Source organism: Castor canadensis, chromosome 6, assembly GCF_047511655.1.
Source record: "Castor canadensis chromosome 6, mCasCan1.hap1v2, whole genome shotgun sequence".
Lineage (NCBI taxonomy): Eukaryota > Metazoa > Chordata > Mammalia > Rodentia > Castoridae > Castor > Castor canadensis.
This window is the reverse complement of record NC_133391.1, coordinates 165,311,804-165,338,980: the sequence shown is the minus strand read 5'-3', so window position 1 is coordinate 165,338,980 and position 27,177 is coordinate 165,311,804. Positions and strand designations below refer to the sequence as shown.

The 27,177-nt window shown below is 41.2% G+C and overlaps 1 protein-coding gene across 7 annotated transcripts in view; it reads left to right on the top strand.

Annotated features, from left to right (window-relative positions):
- The window catches only part of Trio (trio Rho guanine nucleotide exchange factor), a 344,029-nt gene that overhangs the window by 184,306 nt on the left and 132,546 nt on the right, over positions 1 to 27,177 (top strand). For all 7 annotated transcript variants that reach the window (XM_020179766.2, XM_074077719.1, XM_074077720.1 and 4 more), the window contains exons 11-14: positions 3,388 to 3,579; positions 19,795 to 19,964; positions 21,030 to 21,204; positions 26,949 to 27,144. In XM_020179766.2, coding sequence (XP_020035355.2) covers positions 3,388 to 3,579; positions 19,795 to 19,964; positions 21,030 to 21,204; positions 26,949 to 27,144 — 733 coding nt within the window. The remainder of the gene's footprint in view (positions 1 to 3,387; positions 3,580 to 19,794; positions 19,965 to 21,029; positions 21,205 to 26,948; positions 27,145 to 27,177) is intronic.

Here is a 27,177-nt window from a genome sequence, read left to right as displayed (position 1 = left end):
TCCCAATTCACATGCTGCTGTAGTTTGGATGTAATTTGCTCCCTCCCCCAAAGGTTCATGTGTTTGGAGCTTGGTGCCCAGTGTGACAGTGTTGAGTGGTGTTACATTTAAGACATGTGGCGTAGTGTGATGTCCCTAGGTCAGTTGGGGGCATGTTCTTTGAAGGAATCGTAGGACCCAAGTCTTTCTTTGATTTCCTGTTTGAAGATGTGATTTCCTTCCATTTGCACTCCCAGCATTGTGGAGCCATCTGCTGTTTAGGGCCTCACCAAAAGCCAAAGGAGTGGGGCTGCCTCAGCTTAGACTTTGAGTCTCCAAAACCTTGAGCTAAATACCTCTTTACAAAGTGAGTCTGCCTCAGACTAAAATAGAAAATTGTTGCTGAATAATGGTGCTTCCTAGTAACAAATACCTGATAATGTGGAGTCATCTTTGGAATTAGGTTACAAGCAAAGGGTGAAAGAACTTGGACGAGTAGGCTAGAAAAAGCCTAGAAAGCCATAATTGAAGTCCTGCATGTAATTTATTGAAGTTTCAGAAGATGGGGAGTTGAGAAACTAGCCCAAAATGGAAATGATGGTTCTATTGGAAATTGGATAAAAGGCCAACCTTGTTACACTGAGGCAAAGAAGCTGGCTACATTGTGTCCACACCCTAAGACTTTATGGAAGGAAGGCTAAAAGTAGTAATAATGGACTGGTATTGCTAAGGAGATGAGCAGAATCCTAATCATCAAATGTTATGATCTGAATATGGTATATTTCTCATAGACTCATGTGCTCAAAGCTAGCACTGGTGATGCTGGAGGCTTTGGGAGGTGGGGCCTAGTTGGAGGAAGTAGGTTTTTGGGGGCATGTCCTTGGGGGCTGGATCTTGCCCTGGCATCTTCCAATATCTTCCCATTCCCCCAGTATGTGGTAAAAAGCTTCTTTCTGCCACCTGCTCCTGCCGTCCTGATAGTGTGTCTCACCATGGGTCTAGAATCAACAGCCAAGTGACCACGGGCTGAATTCTTAGAAATCATGACCCAAAATCATCTTTCCTCTCTTAAGTTGCTTATGTCAGATATTTTTTCACAGTGACAGGGGAATTGGGAAAAGGCCTTGAGGCCATCTCAGAAACTTTTGAGACTAAGCCTCCCGTCATGAACCCAGAGACCTTCCTGAGTGCAGTTTTCTCATGGAACCTCAGGTGCTCTGGTGAACAGAATGACTGCCCGAGTCTAGTGGTACCTTGGGAGTCCAACTTTTTGGCAAAGTGTTCTTGGGTACTGTAGATAGGACTAAAGTGGGCCCATATGCTGCTTCTGGAGCAGCCAGGGCATCTGTGGGGGGCTGGATTTGCAAACCCACAAAATGTGAGAGTTAGGAGGTCAAGGTGATTTCCACAGATATTTCAGAGGAAGGTCTGGGATCCAAGCACAAGTTTGCCACAGAGTCAGAGGCCCTGCAGAGAGCACCCAATGGTGTTGCCTGGTGGAACTGTGGGAGTAGTTGCAGCAGGGACCCCAGAAAGGGAGGATGACCAGCAACATACTACCTCTGCCCAGGAAGCCGCTGACATCATTGTGCAGCCCTGGGGAGCAGCGATGTGGGGATGACCAGCAAAGCAATAGGGCTGAGCTGCTCAAGCCCTTGGCTGCCATCCCTCACCACAGTGTGTGCCAGGTGCCAGACTTGGAGCTTTGAAAGTTAGTGTTTGCCCTGGGGGGTTTTGGCCTTGCTTTGGACTGTTTACTCCTCTCTCCCTTTTGGAATGGGAATGTTTATCCTGTGTCATCCCACCTTTGTGTCTTAGAAGTTAGATAACCTTTCTTTGATTTTGCGTGCTCACAACTGCAAGGAGTTTGCCTGCAGTCTCAAATGCGACTTCAGTCTTCTGACATTGGAACAATTGGGCATTGAATAATTATATTTTGCCTTGTGAGGATATGAACCTTAGGGATTAGGGACTGAATTCAATGGTTTGGATATGGTTTTGGTGTCTTCCCCTCTCCAGAGGTTCATGTGTTGAGATTTAATCCCAATGAGAGGTGGTAAGAATGTGGAGACAATCTGACTGGTATTTAGGGGTGTAGTGTTTAGGGGTGATTAAGACTAGATTTGATTATCAGGATGAACTCTGTGATTGAACTCTGGTGGCTTTTTTATAAAAAGGACCCTACAAACACAAACACACATGTTCCCTTTCTCTTGGCATGCCATGTTCTATGCCATTTTGGGTCCTTGCCAGCAAGAAGCCATCACCAGATGTAGCACCTAGACCTTGGTCCTCCAGAGCCTCTTTCCTTTATAATACCCAGTCTGTGGTATTTTGCTATTGGCAACAGAAAATAGGCTATACACCTGCCCACTTCTATGGCATTACTGCCCCTCTGCAGGGATGCTCTCCTTATTCCACTCAGGCTCTGCTTCTCCACCAGTATACCCTCCCCACACTGTGGGCCACTTCCTACCCTCTCTGATGATGCTCAGCTGTAGCATTTAAGTGTTGGAGGAATAGGCTGAAAGACTCAACTTGGGAACTGCAGGCTGACTTTCTGGGCCTACTTGGGAAGTATTATTTCTGCTCTGTTTCTCACTCAAGTCCTCCATCTGGTCTCAGCTCAGCAACTCCATCCTCATCAATGATGCTCCTCACAGGCAGTTTCCAGTAATAATCTCAGGGCTCTAATAAATCTGCTCATGTTAGAAACCCCCACTTGCTGCCTCAGATTTATCGAGAACTGAAATACAGTAATCTTCAGTGTATTTTACACTGAGATTTACACTTCATCAGCTCTTGAAAACTGTGGCCACTTTATAACTATACAGTTGTTATTTCCTTCAAAAAATGTGTACCCTTAATCAGAAAAAAGAGAAGCACAGAATTACCGATAAGTAAAAACATTTGGGAAAAAAAAGGGACAGCAACTTACGTGGTTGGAACTTAACCTTTAGCTTTTCTTTGGGAATTGACATAAAGCAGCATATCATACTGGAAGATGCAGAACTGGAATTCTCCATGCTGCCATAAAATGGAGAAGTGAAGCAGGCATTTGTAGCAGTTTCCTGTCTCCACCTTAGCAAAAATCTGGAAGTCCTGTCTGAGTCATGAGACAGCCAGCAGCTGCCCACAGATACACAGATACTATGTGGCTGCTTCAGATGCAAGGGCTTTGCCATGAGGTCCAAAGTTTGATAATCTAAGACAGTGTAAGAAAAGGCTGCTGAGAGAGATGTAGAGAGCTCCTCAAATCATCTGTGCTCCTCATATTTCTTCTGTCCAACTTAGGTAAATGATCAAAAATATCATGAATTTGTTCTGTGATGCTGTGTGTTATGACTTCCAGCCTGGCTGCTTTATTTCTTACTCATCTTCTGTTTCTCTGGGTGTTTTTTTGTGTAGAACACATACACCAATGCAGATAAATTGCTAGAAGCAGCAGAACAGCTGGCACAAACTGGGGAATGTGATCCAGAAGAGATTTACCAGGCTGCCCATCAGCTTGAAGATCGGATACAAGATTTTGTTCGGCGAGTTGAACAACGAAAGATCTTGTTAGACATGTCTGTGTCCTTTCACACCCATGTAAAAGAGGTAAGACACTAGGAGACAAAAATATAATCTGTGTCTAACAGGATCTTTGGACTTCTTGGAAGAAATTTGAATTTGTTCATAATGGGAGATAGTAAACAAAAGGTGGCAAGTCATGAGATGTAGCCTATTAGTATCAAGTGCACCTGTGCAGACAGGAGAAGAGCTAGATTGTGCTGACTTTCCTTGCTACACAAGTGGTTGCTTGCTTTTGCCGAAAGTATCCGTAAGGATGATGGGTGGTAGAGGACAGAACTGTGGACCAGGAGGCAAGCAGGGAAATTGAAAAACTGAACAGCATCCCTTCAACTTCAGAGAGAGACAAGATATATCCATGTACCATAAACAGGAGACCTGGACGTCATGGATAGAGGTACCAAGTTTCCTTTGTGTCTGTTGACTTGCCATATGGATATTAGGATTGCATTCTGGTTTTATCAGACTACTCTCAGTTACTAATAAAAGTGAATATTACATTATTGAACTTAGGTATACCATAGCCAACATGGTACAAATAATATGCTAATGCCATGAGTATGTTCTTGTTAATAGATTTATCTCATGGCAAGAAATAATGTGCTGTTTTGAATATGAAAAGCTGGTTGGTACTAATTATACCACATATAGTGTATAATCTGTGTGTTCTTGGAAGAGATCATAAAAAGTTACATTAAAAACTTATGTAACTTTTGAGAAAATTGAATTTATGATAAAATTAAATTTTTCAGGGTGACTACAAATTGAGTAAGGATATCAACTTACTGCATCTTATATATTGAAGAAAAAAATCTCTTCATAAAGGACCTTCAAAGTATCATATCTTTATAAATTAGAAATTTATAAATTGGAAATTTATAAAGAGGTACTTCTAGGTAATTTGGGATTTTAGGACACAAAAGCTTAAGGAAATAGGATAAGAAGAAAGATTTGGGAACATCAGTCCTCTGGGAAAGGGCAGTCTAACTTGCCTTGTTTAAAAGGCAAGATCAGTGGCCTTTAAAGGAAAGGAACTTTATTACCAGTTCTGGGACACTGAGTAGTTTGTCCACAGTCAGGTTGTTTGTAACTCACACTTTCAGCTTCAGAAAAGCCATGCTTCCTTCTCTCTCAAGCCCTGTGAGTCCATGAAGTGGGTGGATGGAGCAGCTGGCAAATTGTTGCAACCCTCAGTTTGTGCTGTGCCCAGCCTGGGCAGAGTGACAGGCATTCATTCGGTCCTTTCTTCACAGGCGCTGAGACTTCATGACCTGAGATTATCAGAATAGATTGTCAACACAACTAGCTTCTTTCTGTGCTCTTAATAGGGCTATAACTAAAAAAGACTTTAAAATATTTACAGAGACTATTTTTTCCAAGGAAACATAAGAGGGCATCCTTCCAGGCCAGTATGATCGTTCTAGTTTAGATACACAGATCACTAGACTGAGTTCCTCACATGGCTGAGTGGAGCTATAATCATCACCTGCTCCCCCTGCCCTACCACTTCCTCATCTCAGCTTCCCTGCTACAGCAGCACTGCCTTCTAAGTCAGCTTACTGAAATCTGATGAAGTTGCCTCTTGGTCTTGAACCATAGTGACTCTTATATTTAGGGAATAGCCTCCTACCCCCTCCAAGTCCAGGACACATTTCTCATTCTAGCCAGTCTTATTTCTATCTACAGGGTCCCCCCCCCCTCATCTCAGTGTCCCTGAATCCTTGACACTCTGACACCTTTGAAGCTGGGATATATTATTCTCTCCCCTTCCCCAGGCTCAATTAGCTGCAGTTTCCTCTGGCTTCTAGATAGAGCTCTTTATGCACACCTGTCACAGCACTGGTCATGTTGCCTTAGGATGGTGTGTTAGCTCTTCTTCCCATTAATGTTAGTGTGTTGTGTTTGTTTCTCTTTATCTTTTGTGTTTTTAACACCCTAGCTGAGAAGGAGGAAGAGGGTTAAAGGTGATCTGTTTATTAAAGCAGGTCAGTAGTGCTGAGCAGCCAGGACCCACTCAGGGAGAGAGCCCTGTGCAGATGCCAGGCTGTCTTGTTTCCCATGAAGGCCACAGGGAAAGCTGTTGCCCTAGCCATCTTAGATGCTGAAGGAGAGGCAGGAAGGGTGGGAGATGGTGGGTAGTCAGCAGCAGTTAACAAGAACAACTGACCAGTAAGGCAAAGGGGCAGGAAGCCTCCTGCCCATAGTACATGGTACATGGTATTTTTTTGTGCCATGTACCTGGCCATATTCTTCAGAAGCTTAGCAGTCTGAGGTGTGGACTTAGCTTCCTTTAAGGACAGAAAGTCTTTCCATTAGGCAGTATCTATGATTTAGATTACCTGTTTTTCACAAGGTAGACACTGAAGCACAATTGGGAGGAAAGTGTTTTTAGACGATGTTCTCCAGAGATGAGATTTGTGTTTGTTGATTTTTGTAACACCAATGGTACTTTGAAGGAGAAATGTTATAATAATACATTTCAGATAAACAAACCATGGAGAGTTCGTTGTTTTTAAGTTTAGAAATTATTTAGAGTTGAAAATACTTTTACTTTTCATTGATTTACACACTCTAGGAAATCCTAGATTAAGGAATCCATAAATCTGTATTCTAGGTTAAGCAGTTTGCTTCACTAGTGGAGAATTTTTACTGTGTTCATTCTTTCCTTTTCATAGAAGAGGCTATCATGGTAGCAGAGAACCTGACAAGTTTATCCTGACAGCCTCTTTTCAGATGCATGCACTTAAAGTGACCCAGAGCAAAAGCTTGGATTTGTTGGCTGATGGGGCATGTGTAGCAGGACATGCGTGGGCCCAGGTGACCTGGAGTGCAGCTCAGGCCTAGAGTTTGCCTGGTTCTTTCCCTTCATGTGCTTGTGCTTTACTTTCCCTCAGGGAATTTGTCTTTTCCTGCCCAGCTTCAGAATTTCTTCAGTGCCCTTCCTCTGAGCTGCACAAAAGCCCCAGAACTCCCAGGAATACTTGATGGATTTTAGCAAGAAGAATGGTTTTCTCCAGTTTCTTTGTTTTAAAACAGGTTATTGGCTGACAACCCAAAGAAGTATAGAACAAATTTAATTGATGTAAAACAAAATTAAAAGCAAGACAAGGGCCAAGAGGAGAAAATCATGCTACATTGAAAGTGTTTGCATAGTCAGCAAATGTATTAACACGACAGATGAATGAAAACCTGCTAAAAGGTGTAAGTTATCCGAATCAGTTCTTCTCAAGCAGATCATATAATTTAAATTACTTAGAGAAAAAAGTTTACCTTTCATTTAGACAAGTTCATGAAGCTTTTCAGAAGTGACCTCTTAAAGGCCTCTCCTCACGCGGAAGTCACCCTCCTCACTGCAGAGGTTCTGCAGTAGCGGTTTCTCACTCATCTGCAGATTTGTGTAGCCCTCTCATTGTGTGGTGGAACTGTAGAAGGTGCCAGGTCAAAGCAGTGTCTGCTCAGGGTTGGATCTCTTTAGGAATCCCACCCGGAGGAAGGTTGGCAATCTGGTTGCAGACTTAATCTGCAAGCTGAGTGAGACCTCTGCACTCTGACCATGTTACCTTAGGGTGGTAAGTTATCTTTCCCACTGGTATTAATCTGCTTGTTTCTCTTTCTCTTTGGTGTTTTCACACCCTAATTGAGAGGCACAGGGTTTTGTGGCCTCTGAATGCCCTATCCAAAAGGGATAGGCATTCTTCTACTGAAAGAAGAGCATTTGTTCTTTGGGAGAGAGAAAAGGACATTTTTTTTTTTTTTTACATAGAAGGCAAATATTTTGTACCTTGATATTGGATGCCACAGGTGGTTGGTTGATTTAGATTTCAGCCTGAGTTTTCCCCTCAAGCCCAGTTTTGGAAGCATTCCAGGATCTGTTCCCTCTAAAAAGAATCCTGAGATGCTTCAGTCCCTTCCAGAATTCTTCAAGCTGTGTTTTGTCTTCTCCCCCCACCTTCTTTTCCTTGATGTTTCTAAGTATTTGGTAGGAATTTTGATTGGTCTAACAAATTTGGGTTGTATTTTGGGAGACTTTGTAGTCTCCTACATTTTGTCCTCACCTCTCAATTTTGTTATTCCCTTTAGTATTATTTGTAGCATATATTTCACATCAAATCTAATTATAAATTCTCTCACCATTTATTCTTTGTTACCTGACCTTTCCTTTTGAAAGCATTTTTTTTTCATTGTTTATTTGGTTATTCACTCAGTCTTTTTACTTGTTCTTTCCAAAATTTCTCCCAAACCAACTGTAATATGCAAGGGGGTGATACCAAAATGATGATGAGAGGCACAAAACATGTCTGCTCTTATTGTTTATTTGTTTGCTTTTCTTGATAAGACTTTTAAGTTCAGCCCAGCACTGGTGACTCACCCCTGTAATCCTAGCTACTCAGGAAGCAGAGATCAGGAGGATCGTGGTTCAAAGCCAGCCTGGGCAAATAGTTCACGAGACCCTATCTTGGGGGAAGAAAAGGAGTAGGGGGAACTGGTGGAGTGGCTCAAGGTGCAGGCCCTAAGTTCAAACTCCAATACTGCAAAAAAAAAACCCACAAAAAACAACAACAAAAAAACCTTTTAAGTTCCTTGAAGACAAGGACCATGTCTCACTTTCCTTTGTGATCTCACTGGTTACCTACTTCTAAGACTTAAATACTTGGTCAAAGTTTCTGAAATCAATGATGTTCGTTTCTAGACAGCTATAACTGGATGATATTACTATTTTCAAATATAGTAAAAACATTTATTTTCATCTATTCATTAACTTCATCCTCAAAATTAGTTTATGGCATAATTATTTCCCTCAGTTTTCATGGGTTATTTGAGGCAATCAGCAGGTGACATTGAGCTCTGGCAGAGTTTGTGTCTGGAATTGATTCAGTGGCCTTGCATTGGTTTTTGTTCTTAGCAGCCATGGTTTCCCAGGAAAAATTATTCCTGTTTGAATCAGGCTGCTGAGTTTCTTGCTGGGTTAAGAAAAGAAGCTTCTTGCTTGTGCTTCTGCAGACTTACACACTGAACTAGGGCAAATTTTTGTTTTGATTAAAACCTGGGGAAAGAGAAGCTTTCATTTTATTGAGAAGTCAAAAATAAAGGCCTCCCAACCACCTGGAGATTTTTTTTTTGGTCACAGCATACCAATCTGGCTTCATTTCCATGCCTAGCAGTTGACATGCAGACTTCCTTCTTTCTTTATGCTCGCTGGATCTAGTGCTGGCTTCCCCAGGGAAGAGCAGGGAGAGAGGGGCAAGGACCTAGGGCAAGGGAGTTAACTCAGCAGCTAGCTCTCAGGGTTTCTTGTGTGCTAAAGGACATTTGAGTTGTTTTTAGCTCTTGGCCCTTACAGAAAAGAGATAATAATCATGTATGGGTTTTTGCAATAATGTAAATTTTCATTTCTTTGGAATAAATGCACAAGAGTGTAATTGCTGGGTTCTTTGGTAAGTGCAGTTCAGATTAAAAGAAATTGTCACACTGTCTTCTAGAATGAGTGCATCACTTTACACAGTAGACCCTTGGTACCCACAGGTATATGGTCTATTTTCCACTAGTGGTCTTTCCACTATTGAGGAAAAACTGAGAAGGCTCAGCATGCAGAGTCCAGTACTCTAGCATGGTTCTGGTTGAAGGCTTCTCTAAATCAACTGAGAATGTGCAGTGGGAATTTTTTTGATCATGTTTGGTCCAAGCTACAGGTAATAAGTCTATGAATAAGGCAGGCTTAACTGTGCTACCATGAGAAATGTTGAGTGGTTCTAACTTTTTAACACCTCAGAAATTCAGAATTGCTGTGTTAAACTTGTCAGTGGGAAAAGTTAAGCTCTCATGCATATTTTAGGGTAGATTTACTTTATGTAATCAAATCTTAAAAATTTATGTTTAACACTAACTATCTTAGCTGCTTTCCTTAGAACATTAAGTTACCTTTCTGTACTCTAAAATGTTTTGATTTGTTTAGTTATCTGTGAACAAATGAGCAATTGAGTGACCACATCCAGTGAAAGCAACAGAAGCTAAAGCCATGGGGAGTAGATTTGACTTTGGGTATCAGTTGCTACCCTTGGCGTAGTCTTTCCATAGACGGTAGTCATACTCATTAAGAAAAATAATTGGTCATCACATTGGGAGAGTGTCAAAACATAGATCTGGTCATTTATGCTTTCTTTCTATAAAATACAATCTTCATTAAAAAAATTCAAAAGGCATATTACAATACAATATACTCCCTTTTCTGACTCAGTGATCTGGTGTCAGTTACTCTTTAATGGCTTAGCTTCCCCACAAACAAAATGGGGATAATCAAATCTCAAAGGGATATGAGGCAGCTCAATGAATTTACCTATGTAAAAGTTTGAATATAGTTTTTTTTGCTGCTTTTTTTTTTTTTTCAGTACTGGGGTTTGAACTCAGGGCCTGCACCATGAGCCATTCCACCAGCCCTTTATTGTGAAGAGGTTTTTTTCAAGATAGGGTTTTGAGATTAGGGCTTGCTTCAAACTGCAGTCCTCTTGATCTCCGCCTTCTAAGATTACAGGCATGAGCCAGTGACAACCAGCCTATAGTGTTTTTCTTACAGTTGCTACCAATACTTTTTTTTTTTTTTCTTCCTGTCCTGCCTTGTAATGTACTGAATATGGACAGAATAATACAGATTTAAAAGGAAGGTGTAAAGCTATACCTAACCAGGTATAATCTAGTCTTAGCTTTGCTGTTATCTGACCAACCATAACTGCTTTTCTACTTCTGCCCTGTGTTATCTTCTGCCCATCCTCAGAAATCGCCTCACCCTGACCTGTTCTGAATACACAACTGGGCCATCTCCAGCTTCCATTCCCCAGAACCTAGTCTGTTGAGAGACAGCTCTTGCTCATGGACTGTTTATATTGTCACAAGTCATTGTGTACACATCACTGAATATTTCTTTTGTGTGTGTGTGGCATTGGAACTCAGGGCTTTGGGCTTGCTAGCCAGGCACTCTACCAGTTGAGCCACACCCTAACCACTACTAAATATTTCCCAATAAAATGAATGACTTTTTTCACCAAATAAATAATGTTGAAATATTTGTATTGACCAGTGAGAAATGGATGATGTTAGGATGTTATCTAAAAGGACAATCCTCTGTCAGAGTAATTTATGTAAAACATAAACATTTTTTCTATAGAATGATTTAAAACTGTGGATTAAATTAATGAAATTCTGTGTATTAATATTAGATGAATATTTTCAAGTAAAGTTTTGGCTAGGTGCAGTGGCTCACACCTGTTACTCTAGCTACTTGGTAGGCTGAGATCAGGAGGATCATGGTTCAAGGCCAGCCTGGCCAGAAAGTTCATGGGACTTCCATCTTTCTTTTTTTTCTCTTTTATCTCCCCTACCCCTATTCCTTGAAATAGTTCCAACAAGTCAATGAGACACCCATCATAACCAGTAGTTGAGTTTGGTGACACACACCTGTCATCCTAGCTATGGTAGAACGTGTAGAAGAGGAGCTTTGCAATCCAGGTGGACCCAGACAAAAAGTGAGATCCTATCTCAAAAATAACCAGAACAAAAAGGGACAGAGGTGTGGCTCAAACAGTAGAGTACCTGCCTAGCAAGTATGAGGCACTGAGTTCAAATGCCAATCCCACCAAAATTTTGGGGGTTTAAACTTAGGACTTTGTGCATGCAAAGCAAGTGCTCTACTGCTTGAGCTGTACCTCCAGCCCCCTTCCCCTCAAATTTTTTTTTATGCCAGTGGAGAAGTAGAAGTTGTAGACAATCATAGGATGCTTGTAAGTCAAAATGTGAATGTGTGTGTGTGTATGATACATGTTATGTATATATAATGTTTTTAAAAATTATTAGCATAATTTAATTGTTCAAAGCAGTTTAACTGTGACGTATATAACATGCATACACTTTGATCAAATTCACCCCATCTATATCACTCTTCCACACCCACCCTACTTCCCCCATTGCTTTTTAAAAAAACAAACAAACAGTTTCTAGTTGGTTTCATTGCAATTTCATACTTTGTAAAGAAGGTAGGTTTCATGCATCCAATTTTAAGCAGTGTTCTAGAGAGGAAAGGGAAGAGTGACTGTTATCTTCACTTCATTCTTTACTAGCTTTTTAGTTAGATGCAGGGCACACAGTAGTTAGTAAATGGGCATTTGAGCAGGTCTGTATTTCAACATTTCATTTTTAGACAAGACAGGTAACTATGTCTGTTAGGACAGTGAATAGAAAAGAGACTGCTGAATGGTTGCAAAAAAGAATCAATTGAGGGGCTTGGCAAAGACCAAGACTTTCCTTATCCTGCATTCTGATGTCCACATAAAAAATGCCAAGATGAAAGTGTTTTTGATAGCAAGGCATGACCCAACTGAAAGCCACAGGTGGATCAGACTTTCTGACCAAATTGGTGATGGGAGAGTCATCTCAGCTGAGCCTGAGAGCCAGTGGACAGCCCAGCTTAAATCTCTGGATGTCACCTCCTTTTTGTAGAAGGGAAGACTTGGCAGTTGGAGCTTTGAACTGATGCTACCTAACCTTTTCAAAACTTTATGTTCTCATCTCATGTGACATCTGGAGGGATTGCTCATCTCAATTTAGGTACCTGAAAACTTTAGTTTGTTGTCTTGAGAACTGCATATCTTGCTTTGAGGGCACACTTGGTGCCACAGTAGAATTAAATATTGCTACAGTAAAGCCCTTGCAAGCAAGATTGTCAGTGTAGGGCAGTTAGTGGATGAACCAGAAGGCCTGGAGGAACTGCCCAATATCATGTTGCAGATATTTGGCCCTATGCAGAAGAGCCTGTGAGTGGGAGCACTGGTGTGGAAAGCATGCTTGCCAAAGTCTAGACAAGGGTCTGCCAAATATGCCCAGGTGATGGAGTTATAATTCCAACAGACTTCAGCAGCAGTAAGTCAAAATCTATCAGAAATTTCATTCACAGGTTTTAATATGTAAGTCTGCTGTGAATCCAAGCAGAATTAGGATCACATAGGTAAACAGCACTGTGTGTTTGACAAAGAAGTGATCTTAGGTGTGTTTCCTGACACAGTGCACATGTCATGCCTAGAGCAACTCTTTCTGTTGTAATTAAGAAAAGAAAAGGATCATGACCAAGGGTAGTAGTCATCTTCCTGTCTGGGGGTATGTCATTCACTTCTCCAGCCCCCAGTCTGAAATGGGGTGTTCTGAGGAGAGTGAGTCAAAAGATTTCCAGGTCCTGCCATGCCAGCAGAATTCAAGAAGTAAAATGTTAGGGGAAAGGCAGGCAGGCTGCAGAGATGCATTTGCCATTTTCAGACTTAAAGACTTGTGTAGCAAAGAAGAATTACACTTTGACCCAATGCAGACTATTTCAAGAGAAAAATGGTTGGTCTTTGAATGATCCCAAGGTGAGAAGAAACTTTTCCCAAACTTGAAATTTCCACATGCCAGCTGTTGCTGAAGTTTCTGATCTGTTGGGAATGTTGTGGAATATAAAGAAAGTAAAAAATTCCTAGTGTCAAATTCGGGTTTTAGCAGAATTGAACTGGCCTGATGTCTGGGTAATTGACGTCCACGCTGATCTTTAACTCTGTCAGTCAATGTCTCATCTCTGGTCCCTGGCTGGGCATCATTGCTAATTAGTATGTATCTCACCTTATCTTCAATGTTTCTGTGGTGCGTCCACCCTCCATGGTTAGAATGTCCATGCACTGTCCACAAATAACATGTAGAGCTCCCCCAGCCATACTTTTGTTTTTTCTCGTTTCCTCCTCTTACATATATTTGTATTTATGTTACTTCGTGATACTGACCTTGATTTGCCCTCTGTTCCCACCCCTACCCCATACATCCTGTATCAGTTTTCTTTCAACATGTTAAGGGATCTTTTATCACACCTGCCCAAGAATAGAAAAGCACCACTTAATCGTCTACACTTCCTTCATCTGGGCAGCAGGTGTGTACACCCAAAGTGTACAGTTCATCATTTCAGACAGATGAGCACACTGTAGGTGGTAGAAATAGTTCCTTTTTATCCCTGTCTCTTACACCTAAAATGGAATCACATTTTACATGTACAGTGCTTATCTTCCAGAATTGCATCTATAAGTTACCATTGAAACTGCCCACTTCAGCTTCTGCTCTGGGGAGCTAAGACTTTGATGCTTCCTACACTGGCTGTACAGCTTGCCCATCTCCAGTGATTGTCTTTGTCAAAAATAAGAGTAGGGAAACATATACCAATGGTAGTAGCTTTGGTGTACACAGTCCTTGTAGTAAGTGAGCACTTTACACTTCTGTAGTCATTTCACTGAATTCTCAAACCAGTTTTGAGAATTTATAACGAGTACCCCATTTCATAAATGAGAAGACTGGAGGTAGAGAACACAAAGGACTTCCTAAGGTCACATGTCGAATAAGGACCTCCAGCTAGTGTGTTGTACCCTCTCTCCATTTCCCATCTGCAAATGGAAACCAACTCGTAGCCTGTGTTCAGTGTGTATCAGCTGCTGCCCACCTGGAAGCATAGACGGTTGCAGCTCTTTCTGATCTTAGAGCTCTTAATCAGCTGGAAGCCTAGGGAATCCTTTCCCAGGATCCCCTACCCCTAAGAGTTGCTTTAGGAACCCTCATGGCCTGGCCTCGCCTCTCCAGTTAGTGAGAAAACGACTGTCTCTTCTTGAGGTGAGCTTTTTCGGAGGCTTTCTTGCAGCTGTGCTGCAAGACCTATGGAGAAGGGGCTGAGATGGGAAATATTCCTGGATCAGACCCGGACTGATGCTGGGAATCCTTCCATATCTTTGTCTCAGAGGTTTTCTTCACAGAACCTCATGTCTCTCCCTAGCCCATTCTTTTCTTTGACCCCTGGTCATGGACTAGGATTATACATACATGCAGCCCACTTAGAGTATGAGTTCAGTTTCTCTTCCACAGAACTTCACCCTGGCTTGTAAATTGCTGTCACATGTCTGATTGACTGTAGGGGGCAGCGTTGCCTTAGCCTGTGGCATAGGCACAGGGTGTTCTTAAGCCCAGGGTTCTTAAAAGTAGAACCCTGGTTGCTGTGAACTTTGCGCAGAATTCAGCTTCTGTCTTGATGCTGCGTAAAGACATATTTTTTTTCCTTTATTTTTGGAGTGGGGGGAAGTATTGGGGTTTGAACTTAAGGCTTTACACTGGGTAGGAGGTGCTCTACTGCTTGATACACATTACCAGCTCCTTCCTCCCCTTTTTGCATTTTTTTTTTTTTTGATAGAAAGTCTTACTTTTTGCCTGGATCAGACTGGACCATGATCCTCATTACTTATGCTTCCTGCTGTAGCTGGGATGACAGGCATGTACCACCGTGCCCAGTTTTTTCTATTGAGATGGAGCCTTGCAAACTTTTTTGTCTATTTGTTTGTTTTTTTGCCCAGGCTGGCCTGAAACCTTGATCCTCTGGATCTCAGCCTCCTGTGTAGCTGGAGTGACAGACATGTGCCACTGCGCCCAGCTACTGCTTGAGACAAGGTCTAGTGAGTTTTTCGTCTGGGCTGGCCTTGAACCATGATCCTCCTAAGTAGTAAGGTGTGAGCCACTGGTGCCTGCAAGATGTACCTTTTTATTGTATATTAGCTGTTTATACAAAAGTGTTTTTTTCACCCTTGGGAAGTTTGTGGTTAAGAATTTCATAGGCATCCAAAAGACTTTTTTATTTATTTATTTATTCATATGTGCTTTATTTCTTTATTCAAAGATATTTTAGACATCATTTGCTCCATTTTAAAAGCTTAAAAATAGAATTTGCTTGCATCATGTTGTAGTTTGATGTGCATCAGTTCATCCTTAACTGACATTACAAACGACCTTTCTCTAAGACTTTTTTTCCAAATCGAATACGACTATTTCCTGTTGGATCAGACAGAAAAGTTCTAAAGGGGCATTTAACATTACAGTTTTAAATACAGCTTTGCTCCCTCTATCTCATTTATTTTTGTTGTTTTCATTTTTATCTGCCCAATCCCACAATCTGTTCCTTTTTAGTTTTAGATTTTTACTGGTTCCACTCGCTGGCCAGGTGGGGTGAGCACATTCTACCAAGGACACATGCTGAAAATTACAGGATATTGGAGGGATACTTAAGTTTTGTGGGATTTTTTTTTTTAACTACCAGGTGGAAGGACAAAAGTTTAACCCCTCAAACACTCCAGGCACTTCCTGTCAAACTCAGAGGAAGCAATTTCTGTAGTCACTAACAGACTCTTCTAATGCCTTTTCCTCATTCTGTGCTATTTTTAGGAGTAAAATAATTTAAATGTGACATGGTGTTAAATTTGCCAGGCTAAGTGACATATTTTGAACAACTAATAGGAACCTGAGTATGTTTTCAAAAGTTTCTAGAGAAAGAATATTTTAAAGCATAGTGATTTTTCTTGTTATTAGAAGATTTTTCTTAGAATGAAACAGTAATGGTGGCCAACATTTACTTACTTGTATATATCATCTCATTTAATCTGCCAAGTAACTATTTGAAGTTGGCATTATTATCATGCCAATTTTATAGATGAGAAAATAGAGACTTGGATCCAGAAGAGTAACATACCAAAGGTCACACCCTAGAAATACTAAGCTGAGAATTGAACTCCAACAATCTGCCTGCAGAACCTACACTCTTCTTATGAGCAGTGTTTACGCTAATTATCATTTGTAGAAAAACAATAACTCATGCTATTCAGAGGAGTTATATAGAGGCACCCTGTATGTTGTGCATCAGGCCAGTTGTAAGACCTCTTTTGATCTTCTCTACCAGTGTATAAAAGAGAGATACTAAAATGTACCATAACTTAAAGGGTACTTGTTTTGTTAGAGAAGAGGAATTTTGCATCCATCCCTACCTACACAGGCACCCTGCCCTTCTTCTTGACCTATAGGTTGGGTCCTTGAGTTAGGCTCACAGTGAGTGAGAAGAAACCTGCCAAGCTCCCAGAAGGCAAAACAACCCTGAAGTTTACACAGCATCTGGACACTAGAACAGGAAGGACCGCCAGTGTTAGGGAGAGTGCTTAATACCCTGGCAGGCTTGATTCACACCGGAAAACCAAGGACATTTTCTTTCCTGCATTCATTTATGTAGTGACAGTGGGGGATGGAGGAGCTTCAGGGAAGAAAATGTATTCAGGCGAAAGGTACAGTTGAGATTTTGAGAGAAGACATTGAAGTAAATGGTTTCCTACTTTCCTTTTCAACAGAATAAGTGCAATTGTAAAGCGCTACTTTTTCATAAATGTCCATCTTAGGAGGGAGGGAGAGAGGGCTGCAATGGCTATGTGCTTCCAGGGTTCTCATCATTGGCAGCAAGTAGATGGATAGTCACCTGCTTCACTCTGCCACCTGGATATGGAAGGTAGGGTATCATCTTAAGTAGAAGTCCACCGATTAAATAACAGGTCATGCGTGTTTTGGATTCAGCATTTTGACTCTTTAGTAAAATAACAAGCTGTTTTGGTAAGTTATTTGTGATTGCTCAGATCATCCAAATTGGCAAATGCTTGGCTTTTGTTTGAGCAAATCTTGTCTATTCAGTAAATTTGAGTCTGTCCTTATAATTAGGGTGATTAATATGTGTCTAGGTCATTGCTGTTGACACAAGGCACTCCCTCTCATCCTCTTTTATCTGGTCCTCTTATTAATGCCTTCAGATGACATTGGGGTTCTTAGGCACCTTGCTCAGCAAACTGAATCTCAGAGAAATTAAGTGATATCTTAAGTCACAAAGCCAATATTTCATTAAAGCCTTTCTTTCTTTTTTCTTTTTGATGGTACTGGGATTTGAACTTAGGGCCTTGCACTTGTTAGGCAAGATACTACCATTTGAACCATGCCTGTAGCCCTGTTTTTGCTTTAGAGATAGGGTCTCATGTTTTTTGTCTAGGGGCAGCCTGCGTTTCCAAAATCTAGATCACCTTATCCTAAGCCTCACAGTAGTGTTATGCTATACATTATCACTGCAGTATTGTATGGTATTATATTGTATTGCTATATGGTACAGCTTACAACAACTAAGAATGTTTTCCACGGTAAATGTTAGAGCAAATTGGAAGATTCCTCAATGTTACAGTATTATTGTCCTTCCTATTATTTATAAATGCAGCTGTCATTTAATGAGCACTTTAGGAAAATAGAAGCAAACAAATCCAAACAAGTATCTTATTGATGACAGACCCTTCATAGGTGGTGCAGGGCATTAGGCAATATTTGGTGACTTGATGGATAACATTTTATTTCATGTTGAAATAAAATATTGACATAAAACATGGGTAAGTATCCTTTCTGATACTGGCTTTGCTGCTACGTGTGCCACTTTGGGCATGTTAGTTCATCACCTGGAGCTTTTTTCCCCCTTAACCTATAAAATGAAAGTTGAATCAGCTTATTTCTAAGACTCCTTTAATTAAAATACTTGAATTGTATGAAATTTGATAGTATGCTCCAAAATGGGCAATTGATATGAGAAAAATTAGCAAATGTTTTATCTACTTTAATATTTTTAGTAAAATTGACTCTTTGGACCCTGAAAAGAACAGTAAGTATGTATTATATGTTTGTCATATTTATCTCTTAGTGAACATGCTATATAGTATGGAATTGGTATTTTAAGTTTTTCAATACTAAAATGGAATTTAGGGTCTATATGCATATTTAGAAGAAGCAGAAATTATCTGCTGATACTTTGTTTTCAACTAAAGATCTGTTTAACAACAAAAGAGCTCTTAGAAGCTTCACTTGAACTTGCTGTCACTAGTCACTAAGGATTGCAGGTTGAAACCATAGTGAGATGCCACTCAGAATGGCTAACATTAAAAAGATCTTACCTCTGCTATTGGCAAGGATGTGGAGGAATCAGAACTCCTTACTCTGCTAGTGGAATATACCACACAACTTTGGGAAAGTTTTGCAGTTTCTTAAAAACATGCACCTACCATATGACACAGCATTAACACCTGTGTACCTCAGTATTTACCTGAAAGAAAGGAAAGCATGAGTTCCAGCAGAGGTTGTACAAATGTTGGCGGCATACTGGATATGCCCATTAGCATACAAATAGATACTTTGTGGTAAATACATAAAAGAGAATGGTAGTCAATAAACTATGAGCTGTTGGTATACACAGGAGTGAAGCTGTTTTACAGAAAGATTAGCTCAGAAAGAGAAGATCTATGTGAACATAACTTCTTCTTACAGTGCAGTTTTACAGGAGCAGTTTTGACTTACTTGTGAGCCCCAGTCTTAGTAGTTGGCCAGAATGACCCCTTGGCCTGGATTTTCTCACAGGCAAGGTAGCTGACTGAATAGACACAGAGGGATATGTGGGGTGACTCTTAGATCCCTGAGGAAATTGGAAGCATTTGCTCCCATACAGACAACACGGCTAAGCCACCAGGGCCCATTTGTTTGAACTAATTCCCCTGTTCAGTTTCTGGAATGGTGTCCCAGAGATCTGACAGAGTTGATGGGCTTCTAGGAAACAGGCAGAACTCTGGTCCCCTGCTCCCATTGGGCCTAAGGTAGTTCTTGCTGCTTTTGCTCCAAGTTGTCTTTTCTCATCTAGAACGCTGGTGGCATGTTAGTGGTAGTGTCAGTTAAGGTGTGTCTTCAGTGTGCTTTCTCTGTCATCCTATGGAAGGATGAACTGTGATAGACTGACCCTGAGGACCTAGGCTCGGTGTGGTCACCTCAGAGGCACCACATCCCCATCCCGCCAGATGTGGTAGTGAACAGACTTCACCACATTGTGTGCTTCCTTCTGTTCTAAGGGATATAAAGCATGTGCCCGTGAGTGCTGGTTTCCCAGTTAATAGTGGAGTGTAATGCCTTAGCTAAGAATAAAACTCTCCATCTACTAAGGCAGAAGGCATGCCAAAGAACACCTCTTGTGTCCAGAAGATGTTCTTGTTGTCTGAGGGAGTCTTTGTGTATTTCCGTTGCACTCCAGATTGATTCTCAGAAGGGTAGAGAGTAGCTTCCCTTCCCTTTCCTCTTTCTCTTTTCACAGTCCCTTCCGCATCGCTGCCTGTTTATGTTTTCTCCACACGGTGGTGTACGGCCTTTTTTGTGCATGTGTTCCCCTGGCCAAACTGTTTAGGATGCTTCTCCCTCCCTCCCTCCCTCCCTCCCTTCCTTCCTTCCCTCCCTCTCTCTGGGAGCAGCCTGTCACTGTTCTCCACCCCATGCAAATGCCAGTCTCCACACCACCCGCTCACTGTGCCCCTTCTTTGTCCACAGCTGTGGACCTGGCTGGAGGAACTACAGAAGGAACTGCTGGACGACGTGTATGCCGAGTCAGTAGAAGCTGTGCAAGATCTCATCAAGCGCTTTGGGCAGCAGCAGCAGACCACGCTACAGGTGACTGTCAACGTGATCAAGGAAGGAGAGGACCTCATCCAGCAGCTGAGGTGGGCCTTGTCCTCACCCGGTGCAAATGGCTCCAGAAGTCCTGTGGGGGTTTCCATCCTTCTTTACGTTTTTGAGCATGTAGCTCTTCATTCTTTGTCCAGTTAGGTTGAAAACAGATGGAATTCAAAACAGAATAAGAACTTCCTTTTCTTTTTCTTTCCTTTTTTACCCTCTCTCACAGTTTTTTTTTAATTCCATAATTTTTCAAATTTTAACATAGTAGTCCTCAGATTTCAGCTTTTAGTAATAGTTCCTCTTAACATCTACCTAGTAATTGTTGAAATTTCTTTATACATAGATTAATATGAGCCTCCTAAAATTAGGGACCTGCCTGTCTCACGTTAATCTCAGTTGTTGTTTATTGCAGTGCTGGGAATAGAACCTAGAGGTACCTGCATGCTAAGCAAGCTCTCTCTGACTGAGCTACATCCCCAGCCCCAGCATGTACATCGCTCAGAGTGCAGGCCACTGGACACCAGCCCTCAGTGCTCCTCATAGCAAGAAGCAGTGCTGGCATTGCTTTTGTTTCCTTGGAAACAAATTCAAAAAGTTTTTTATGCTTAAGTGGTCCTGGGGACCCACTTACTTGCATAATCCCCCTGTATGTTACTCAGGATGATGAGTGGAATTGTTAACTGATAGCCTTACTTGATGCTGACTTTGCTGAGAGACTCAGACAAAAGTTACTTGTAAAGGTTTCATTGATTACATTATAGTTAACCTCTCAAGAAGTGTAACTCTGTCATTGTACTAAATAGCCATCAGCTATTCTCTTTACTTAAAGGAGAAAGTACTAAAAATAAAACTCTACCAAAGTAATTTTCTATAATTATTAAACTTCTTTTGAGAGTGACTTTAGAACACTCCACATTCTATAGCACATCCTCAGATATGGCAGAACTGCTCAGAAGAAGGAGCCGATGTTGTTTTGCAGGAGAGCAGTCTCTTCTGTTTTCTTCCCCTAAAGATTTGAGTTGCTGAATCTGGTGTCTAACAATGTGAGATTTTCTCATTTGATTCCTGTTTGTCTCATTAAAATCCCTTTCTCTCCTCTGCCCTCACAGGGACTCTGCCATCTCCAGTAACAAGACCCCCCACAACAGCTCAATCAACCACATCGAGACGGTACTGCAGCAGCTGGATGAGGCCCAGTCACAGATGGAGGAGCTCTTTCAGGAGCGCAAGATCAAGCTTGAGCTCTTCCTACAGCTGCGCATATTCGAGAGGGATGCTATTGATGTGAGTGTCTGACGCCCTTGCCTTCCTGTGTGGTAGAGCCCTGGTTCCCATCCTGCTCTTTGCATACTCCTCTCACCTCTGTGCAAGGAGGTAGGCAAAGGTGGAAGGATGGTCCTGGAGGCACTGATGACTACCTTGCTCAGCCCTTGGAGGCCAGGGCTAAGCTCTGCACTCCAGCGTGGGAGGCTGCAGTGGAGCAGTCGGGAAGAGCAGGGAGACAACAGGAGCAGAGCATGTCAGGGTTGAGAGTGAAGTGGCAGCAGCACTTGTAGAAACAGGATATATCTCCTTGCACAACAGTCCCCTTTCTTCCAAGCAGACAGCAGTTTAAGGCCTCCCTTCTTCCTTTCTCTAATTCCTTCTCTTCTCCTTCGCCCTATACCTTCCCTCTCTCATTTCATCCTTCTCTCACCTCTTCTTCTTCCTTCAAGAGTAGGAGTGATCTTAGCTTGTCATTTTAAGTAATAGGAAACCCAGCATTCCCCTCACAAAAGTGCCCTCAGATTCTCTATAATTAATACCTAAAAATGAGCTTTGCACTTTACATTTGGGTAAGAGAAAGAAGTAAAGGGTCCTTTTATCTTTCTTCAGCAAAAAGTGGTAACTCTGAATCCTGTGCTAAGGAAGATCTTTTCTTTTAAACTTACAGTGGAAGCAGAAGTATAAGTAGGCAAGACTGAACCGTCTCTGAGAAACTGATGAAAGGAACCAAAAAACTCCCTTATTCTAGATAAGGCTGGTGTCCCGGTACAGGACAGCTCACACAACTGGTGGCCACAACTAACTACATGGCTCCTCTGGGCTGCCTAGGCTTGCCCTGTGCCTGGGTGGCAGTCTGGAGAGCACATTCTCTCAGAATTTATTATTTGTCCTGGGGTAGAACTCATCAATGGTATTTAGGTCAGGCCCTAAGGTACCACCACAGGCCAAGGGTGGCAGAGCCCCACCTAGACTTCCCTTGGTTCTGGGGAAGACCCTCTACCTATAATGTGCCTGCTGCTTCTTCTGGCCTCTCTTTAGGCCCTGCCCTGTGTGGTGCAGGGCTCCACCTGTGCCTTTGCTGGCTGCTAGTATCAACCTCCACCACTGTTTGTGTTAAACACCTTTTTGGCTCTTCTCGTTATCATTAATTAATGACAAGAAAGGAGTTAAATCCTAACTAACCAGTCACCCTGCTCAAGTGCTCTGTCTTGACCTTCATGTCTACTTGAAGCTGTGCAGAGAGGAGGCTTGCTATAAGCTGCCTAGTAGCGACCTGCCTGGTCTGGACTGACCCTAGTCCTGGGGTTTCAGGTAGCCACACCCTGTGAACAGAGACAGAGCAGACCTGTTTCCTCTCTGGCTTCACAGGGCTTGCTTTTCTGAAACTGAGCTACTTTTGAATATTTACAATTAAGAAACACCAAGAAGTCAGAATAATTAGTTGAAGTGTTTCTTGTAGGACATTTTGATATTCAAAAGTATTTTGACTTCATTTGTATAAATGCTTCTTGAAAGAGAAAAGTTTTAAATCAGTGTGCATGTTTCTACACACTAAAGCCACAGAAGGAGAAGGCCTTAAATAAAGCCAGACCCCGAGTAGGGTGCTCCTAAGCTGAGGAAATGAACCTGTAGTTCAGTCTTAGACCAGCATCAAACATGGTTTGTAGCTTTTCAGATATTGTGTTCTAGAGTAGCTCATTCCTTTAATAATCCAGACACATAGAATTCTGACTGTCTAGGCTTTGCCAGTGTCTCCTCTCTTATCTGGAAAAATGACTTACCTAACTCTGTAGGCAGCATGGTGTTTGGTATATTGTAGAAAGAATTTTTTCTGTTACTTGGTTCATTTTATAAAATCCCTCCTATGTTCTGTTTTACAGGTGAAATAGCATCCCCTCACAATAGATCAAGGTTTTCTATGGCTTCCTGGGGTCTCTTCTTTTTAGAATGTGGACATTTTAGCCTACACATGTTCCAAATAAATCTACCCTGTTGATCTGAAAAGAATAATGAAATCATTAATACAGTGTCCTGTGACAGTTTAATTATGTGTAAATTTAGGGAGAGAAACTTACTGTCTACAAATTCTGAGGTACATTTAAAAAATGTTTCATAGTTATTTCTTCCAAGAATCAATGTTCTTCAGCCTGACTCTACTTTCTTTTCCTGACTTTTGTTACTGCCACAGACTTGTTTGCTGTGCAGTTAGCGAGCTGTAATGCCAAGCTTTGGGGCAAGATCTTTTCCTGGTGACCCTTTGCTTTGATCATGGCCATCTTAGGGATTTCGTTATGCTCAATAAGGGTCTTTAGATCCTGCTGGTTTGGCACATTGATCTTTGTTTATTATCCACTGCTTGAGTGTGGACTGTTGCCAGTCTGTCCCATCATCACACCTAACCCTCCCCACCCACAGGGTCCAAAAACAAACAGACATTGTGAAAGAAAATTCCCCTTAGAGTAGACAGAAGGATGAAAGTTTCAGAGATTTGTTTTTCTTTTCAGAAATCTTTTTCCTCAGTTAATTCATGATTTATGAGTAATTCAGCATTACTTAAATTTATTAATTTTATAAAGTAGTACAATTTAATCACAAATGCCATTAATAAAAGAATAAATCAGGAAGATCTGTACTGCAGGAGCTTTGGGAACCCTTAAGTTTTTATTTCTTCCCCTCTCCTAACTGATTTTCATGTAAACATTCTCATATTCATAGATTTCCATGTTATCTTGGTTGCCCATATGGATAGATAAGTCAGGATCAATGGGAAATGTTATTCCATTGAAGCATGTAGTATATTCTTTTACAAGAATATTCTCTCAAAAAAATTCTTCCTCTTCTCTGGATTCTATAAGTTTTAGCCTTAATTTTTAAAAATTGTATTACGAAAGTTTTCAAATATTAACAAAAGCAGAGACCATAGTACAATGAACCTTCCATATGGCTTTCCTTCAAATTCAGTAAGAAATTTACCATCTTTTCTTCAGATGAAGTAGTTTAGACAGAGGATATCTGTTTATTTTCACTCCTAACGACTGTCTAAGGATGTCTAAATAACAAGGCCATTTTTTTTTATACGTCACCCAGTCATTTCCTCCTATCTGAACCCAGCATGTGTTCAGATTTACAAAGCTGTCTCTGTTAGAGGCCCCAGGTTGGTTCCTATATTTAATGCTTAGTCACGAAGACCTAATTACATTCAGGTTCTGTTTTTGTGCAAGAATGCTCCAGAAGTGGAGTACCACTGCTCTGCACTTGCTCACGGAAAGTACCTTACTGACTTGCTTCTTCGGGATTCATCCTGCTGTTGAATTCCCCTCAGTTTTTCCTGTGATGTTTCCCTATGCATTGATGACAGTTTTCTGACAACAATTAGAATTTTATTAGAATCTGAAAACATAATTTTCTAATTTTTTATTGTTTCTGCATTTACTAGCTATATTTTATTATAAATGTTTCATCATGAAATGCTTAAATTGCTTTTTTCCACTAATTAATAATTTTCATGATAGAAGTGGCTTCCCATCTGTTTCTAATCAAGACCAAAGAGTTTTCATTTATTTTTTGCCTTTTTAGCTCTTTTTCTTTTTGTTCATTTATTCACATGTGCATACATTGTTTGGGTCATTTCTCCTCCTTGCCCTCCTCCCCCACTCTTCCCTCCACCCCTCAGTTCCAGGCTGGTCTTGTTCTGCCCGTATCACTAATTTTGTTGAAGAAAAGACATAAACATAATAAGGAAGACAAAACGTTTTTACTAGTTGAGTTAAGGATAGCTATACAGAGAGATTCCTGCTATTGCTCTCATGTACCCATGTGTTACAACCCATGTTGATTTATCTCTGACTGATCTTTACATTGGTTCCTGATCCCCTGCTCATGATAACCTGTGTCGCTTTAAGGTTTCTGTATTAGTTTCTCTGGAGTGGGCACATCAAACACTTTCATGTTTCAGGTTTTCTACCTATTCCTATATCTCCTGCATGTGCTCTCCTCTTGTCATGTGATTAAAGTCCAACCACATTGATGCATTTGCCCTAGATCTAAAGTCTGCATGTGAGGGAGAACATATGATTTTTGGTCTTCTGAGCCTGGCTGACCTCGCTCAGAATGATGGTCTACAGTTCCATCCATTTCCCGGCAAATGATAAGATTTCATTCTTCTTCATGGCTGAGTAAAATTCCATTGTGTATAAGTACCACATTTTCTTGATCCATTCATCAGTAGTGGAGCATCTTGGTTGTTTCCATAACTTGGCTATTGTGAATAGTGCTGCAATAAACATGGGTGTGCAGGTGCCTCTGGAGTAACCTGTGTTGCATTCCTTTGGGTATATCCCCAGGAGTGAGATTACTCCAAATTTTTTTCCAGAGTGGTTGCACCAACTTGCATTCCCACCAGCAGTGGATTAGGGTTCCATTTTTTGTACATCCTTGCCAACACATGTTGTTGGTGGTGTTTTTGATGATGGCTATTTTAACAGGGGTGAGGTGGAATCTTAGTGTGGTTTTGATTTGCATTTCCTTTATGGCCAGAGATGGTGAGTATTTTTTCATGTGTTTTTGGCCATTTGAATTTCTTCTTTTGAAAAGTTCTGTTTAGTTCAGTTGCCTATTTCTTAATTGGTTCATTGATTTTAGGAGATTGTAGTTTCTTAAGTTCGCTGTATATTCTGGTTATTAGTCCCTTGTCTGATGTATACCTGGCAAATATTTTCTCCCACTCTGTGGGTGGTCTTTTCAGTTTAGAGACTATTTCTTTTGTTGTGCAGAAGCTTTTTTTTATGAAGTCCCATTTATTCATCCTTTCTCTTAGTTGCTGAGCTGCTGGGGTTCTATTGAGGAAGTCTTTACCTATACCTATTTGTTCCAGAGTGTTTCCTGCTCTTTCCTGTAGTAACTTCAGAGTTTCAGGTCTGATATTTAAGTCCTTGATCCATTTTGAGTTGCTACTAGTACAGGGTGATAGACATGGATCTAGTTTCAGTTTCTTGCAGATGGGTAACCACTTTTCCCAGCAACATTTGTTGAAGAGGCTGTTTTTCCTCCATCATATAGGACTGAATGGATATTTGGATACCATATGTGTATATATGTATGTATATTATGGTGCTGGGATTTGTACTCAGGGCCTTGCGCTTGCTAGGCAGGTACTCTACCACTTGAGGCACACCTGCAGCCCATCAATATATTTTACATTTTGAGTATCTAATTTTCTCATCTTTGGTCAGTGTGGGAACCACTCTGACATACATTGTATGTCCATGTATTAGTTTCTTCCTATTTTTTAAAAAAGCAGCTTCAATTAGGCTATTTATTTTGTCATAAAATGTAGCCATCTTATGTGTACCATTCCTGTGTTCTTCTGCCATAGTTTCTTCCTTACTAAGCACATATCATTGTACTGGGGTTTGAACTTAGGGCCTTGTGCTTGCTGGGTAGGTGCTTTACCTCTTGTACCACACCCCCAGCCCTTTTTCTTTAGTTATTTTTTGGGTAAGGTCTTGAGTTTTTGCCTGGACTAGCCTGGTTTGTGATCCTCCTATATTTCCCCCTTAGAGCTGGGATGTCAGCCATGTGTCACCACACCCAACATGTTGGTTGAAATGAGGTCTCCCCATCTTTTTGCTCTGGTTGGGCTAGAATCACCATCCTTTGAATCTGTGCCTCTCTAGTAGCTGGAATTACAGGCCTAAGGCACTGCACCTGGCTATATTTATGTTTTTAAGTCTTGATTTTAAATGAATCCTTTTTCCTAATAGATCATCTCAGACCTTGAGTCTTGGAATGATGAACTTTCTCAGCAAATGAATGACTTTGACACAGAAGACCTCACAATTGCAGAACAACGCCTCCAGCACCATGCCGACAAAGCCTTGACCATGAATAACTTGACTTTTGATGTCATTCACCAAGGGCAGGATCTTTTGCAGTATGTCAATGAAGTACAGGCCTCTGGTAAGAAAGATCCTTCTCTTCTGTGGCTGCCGT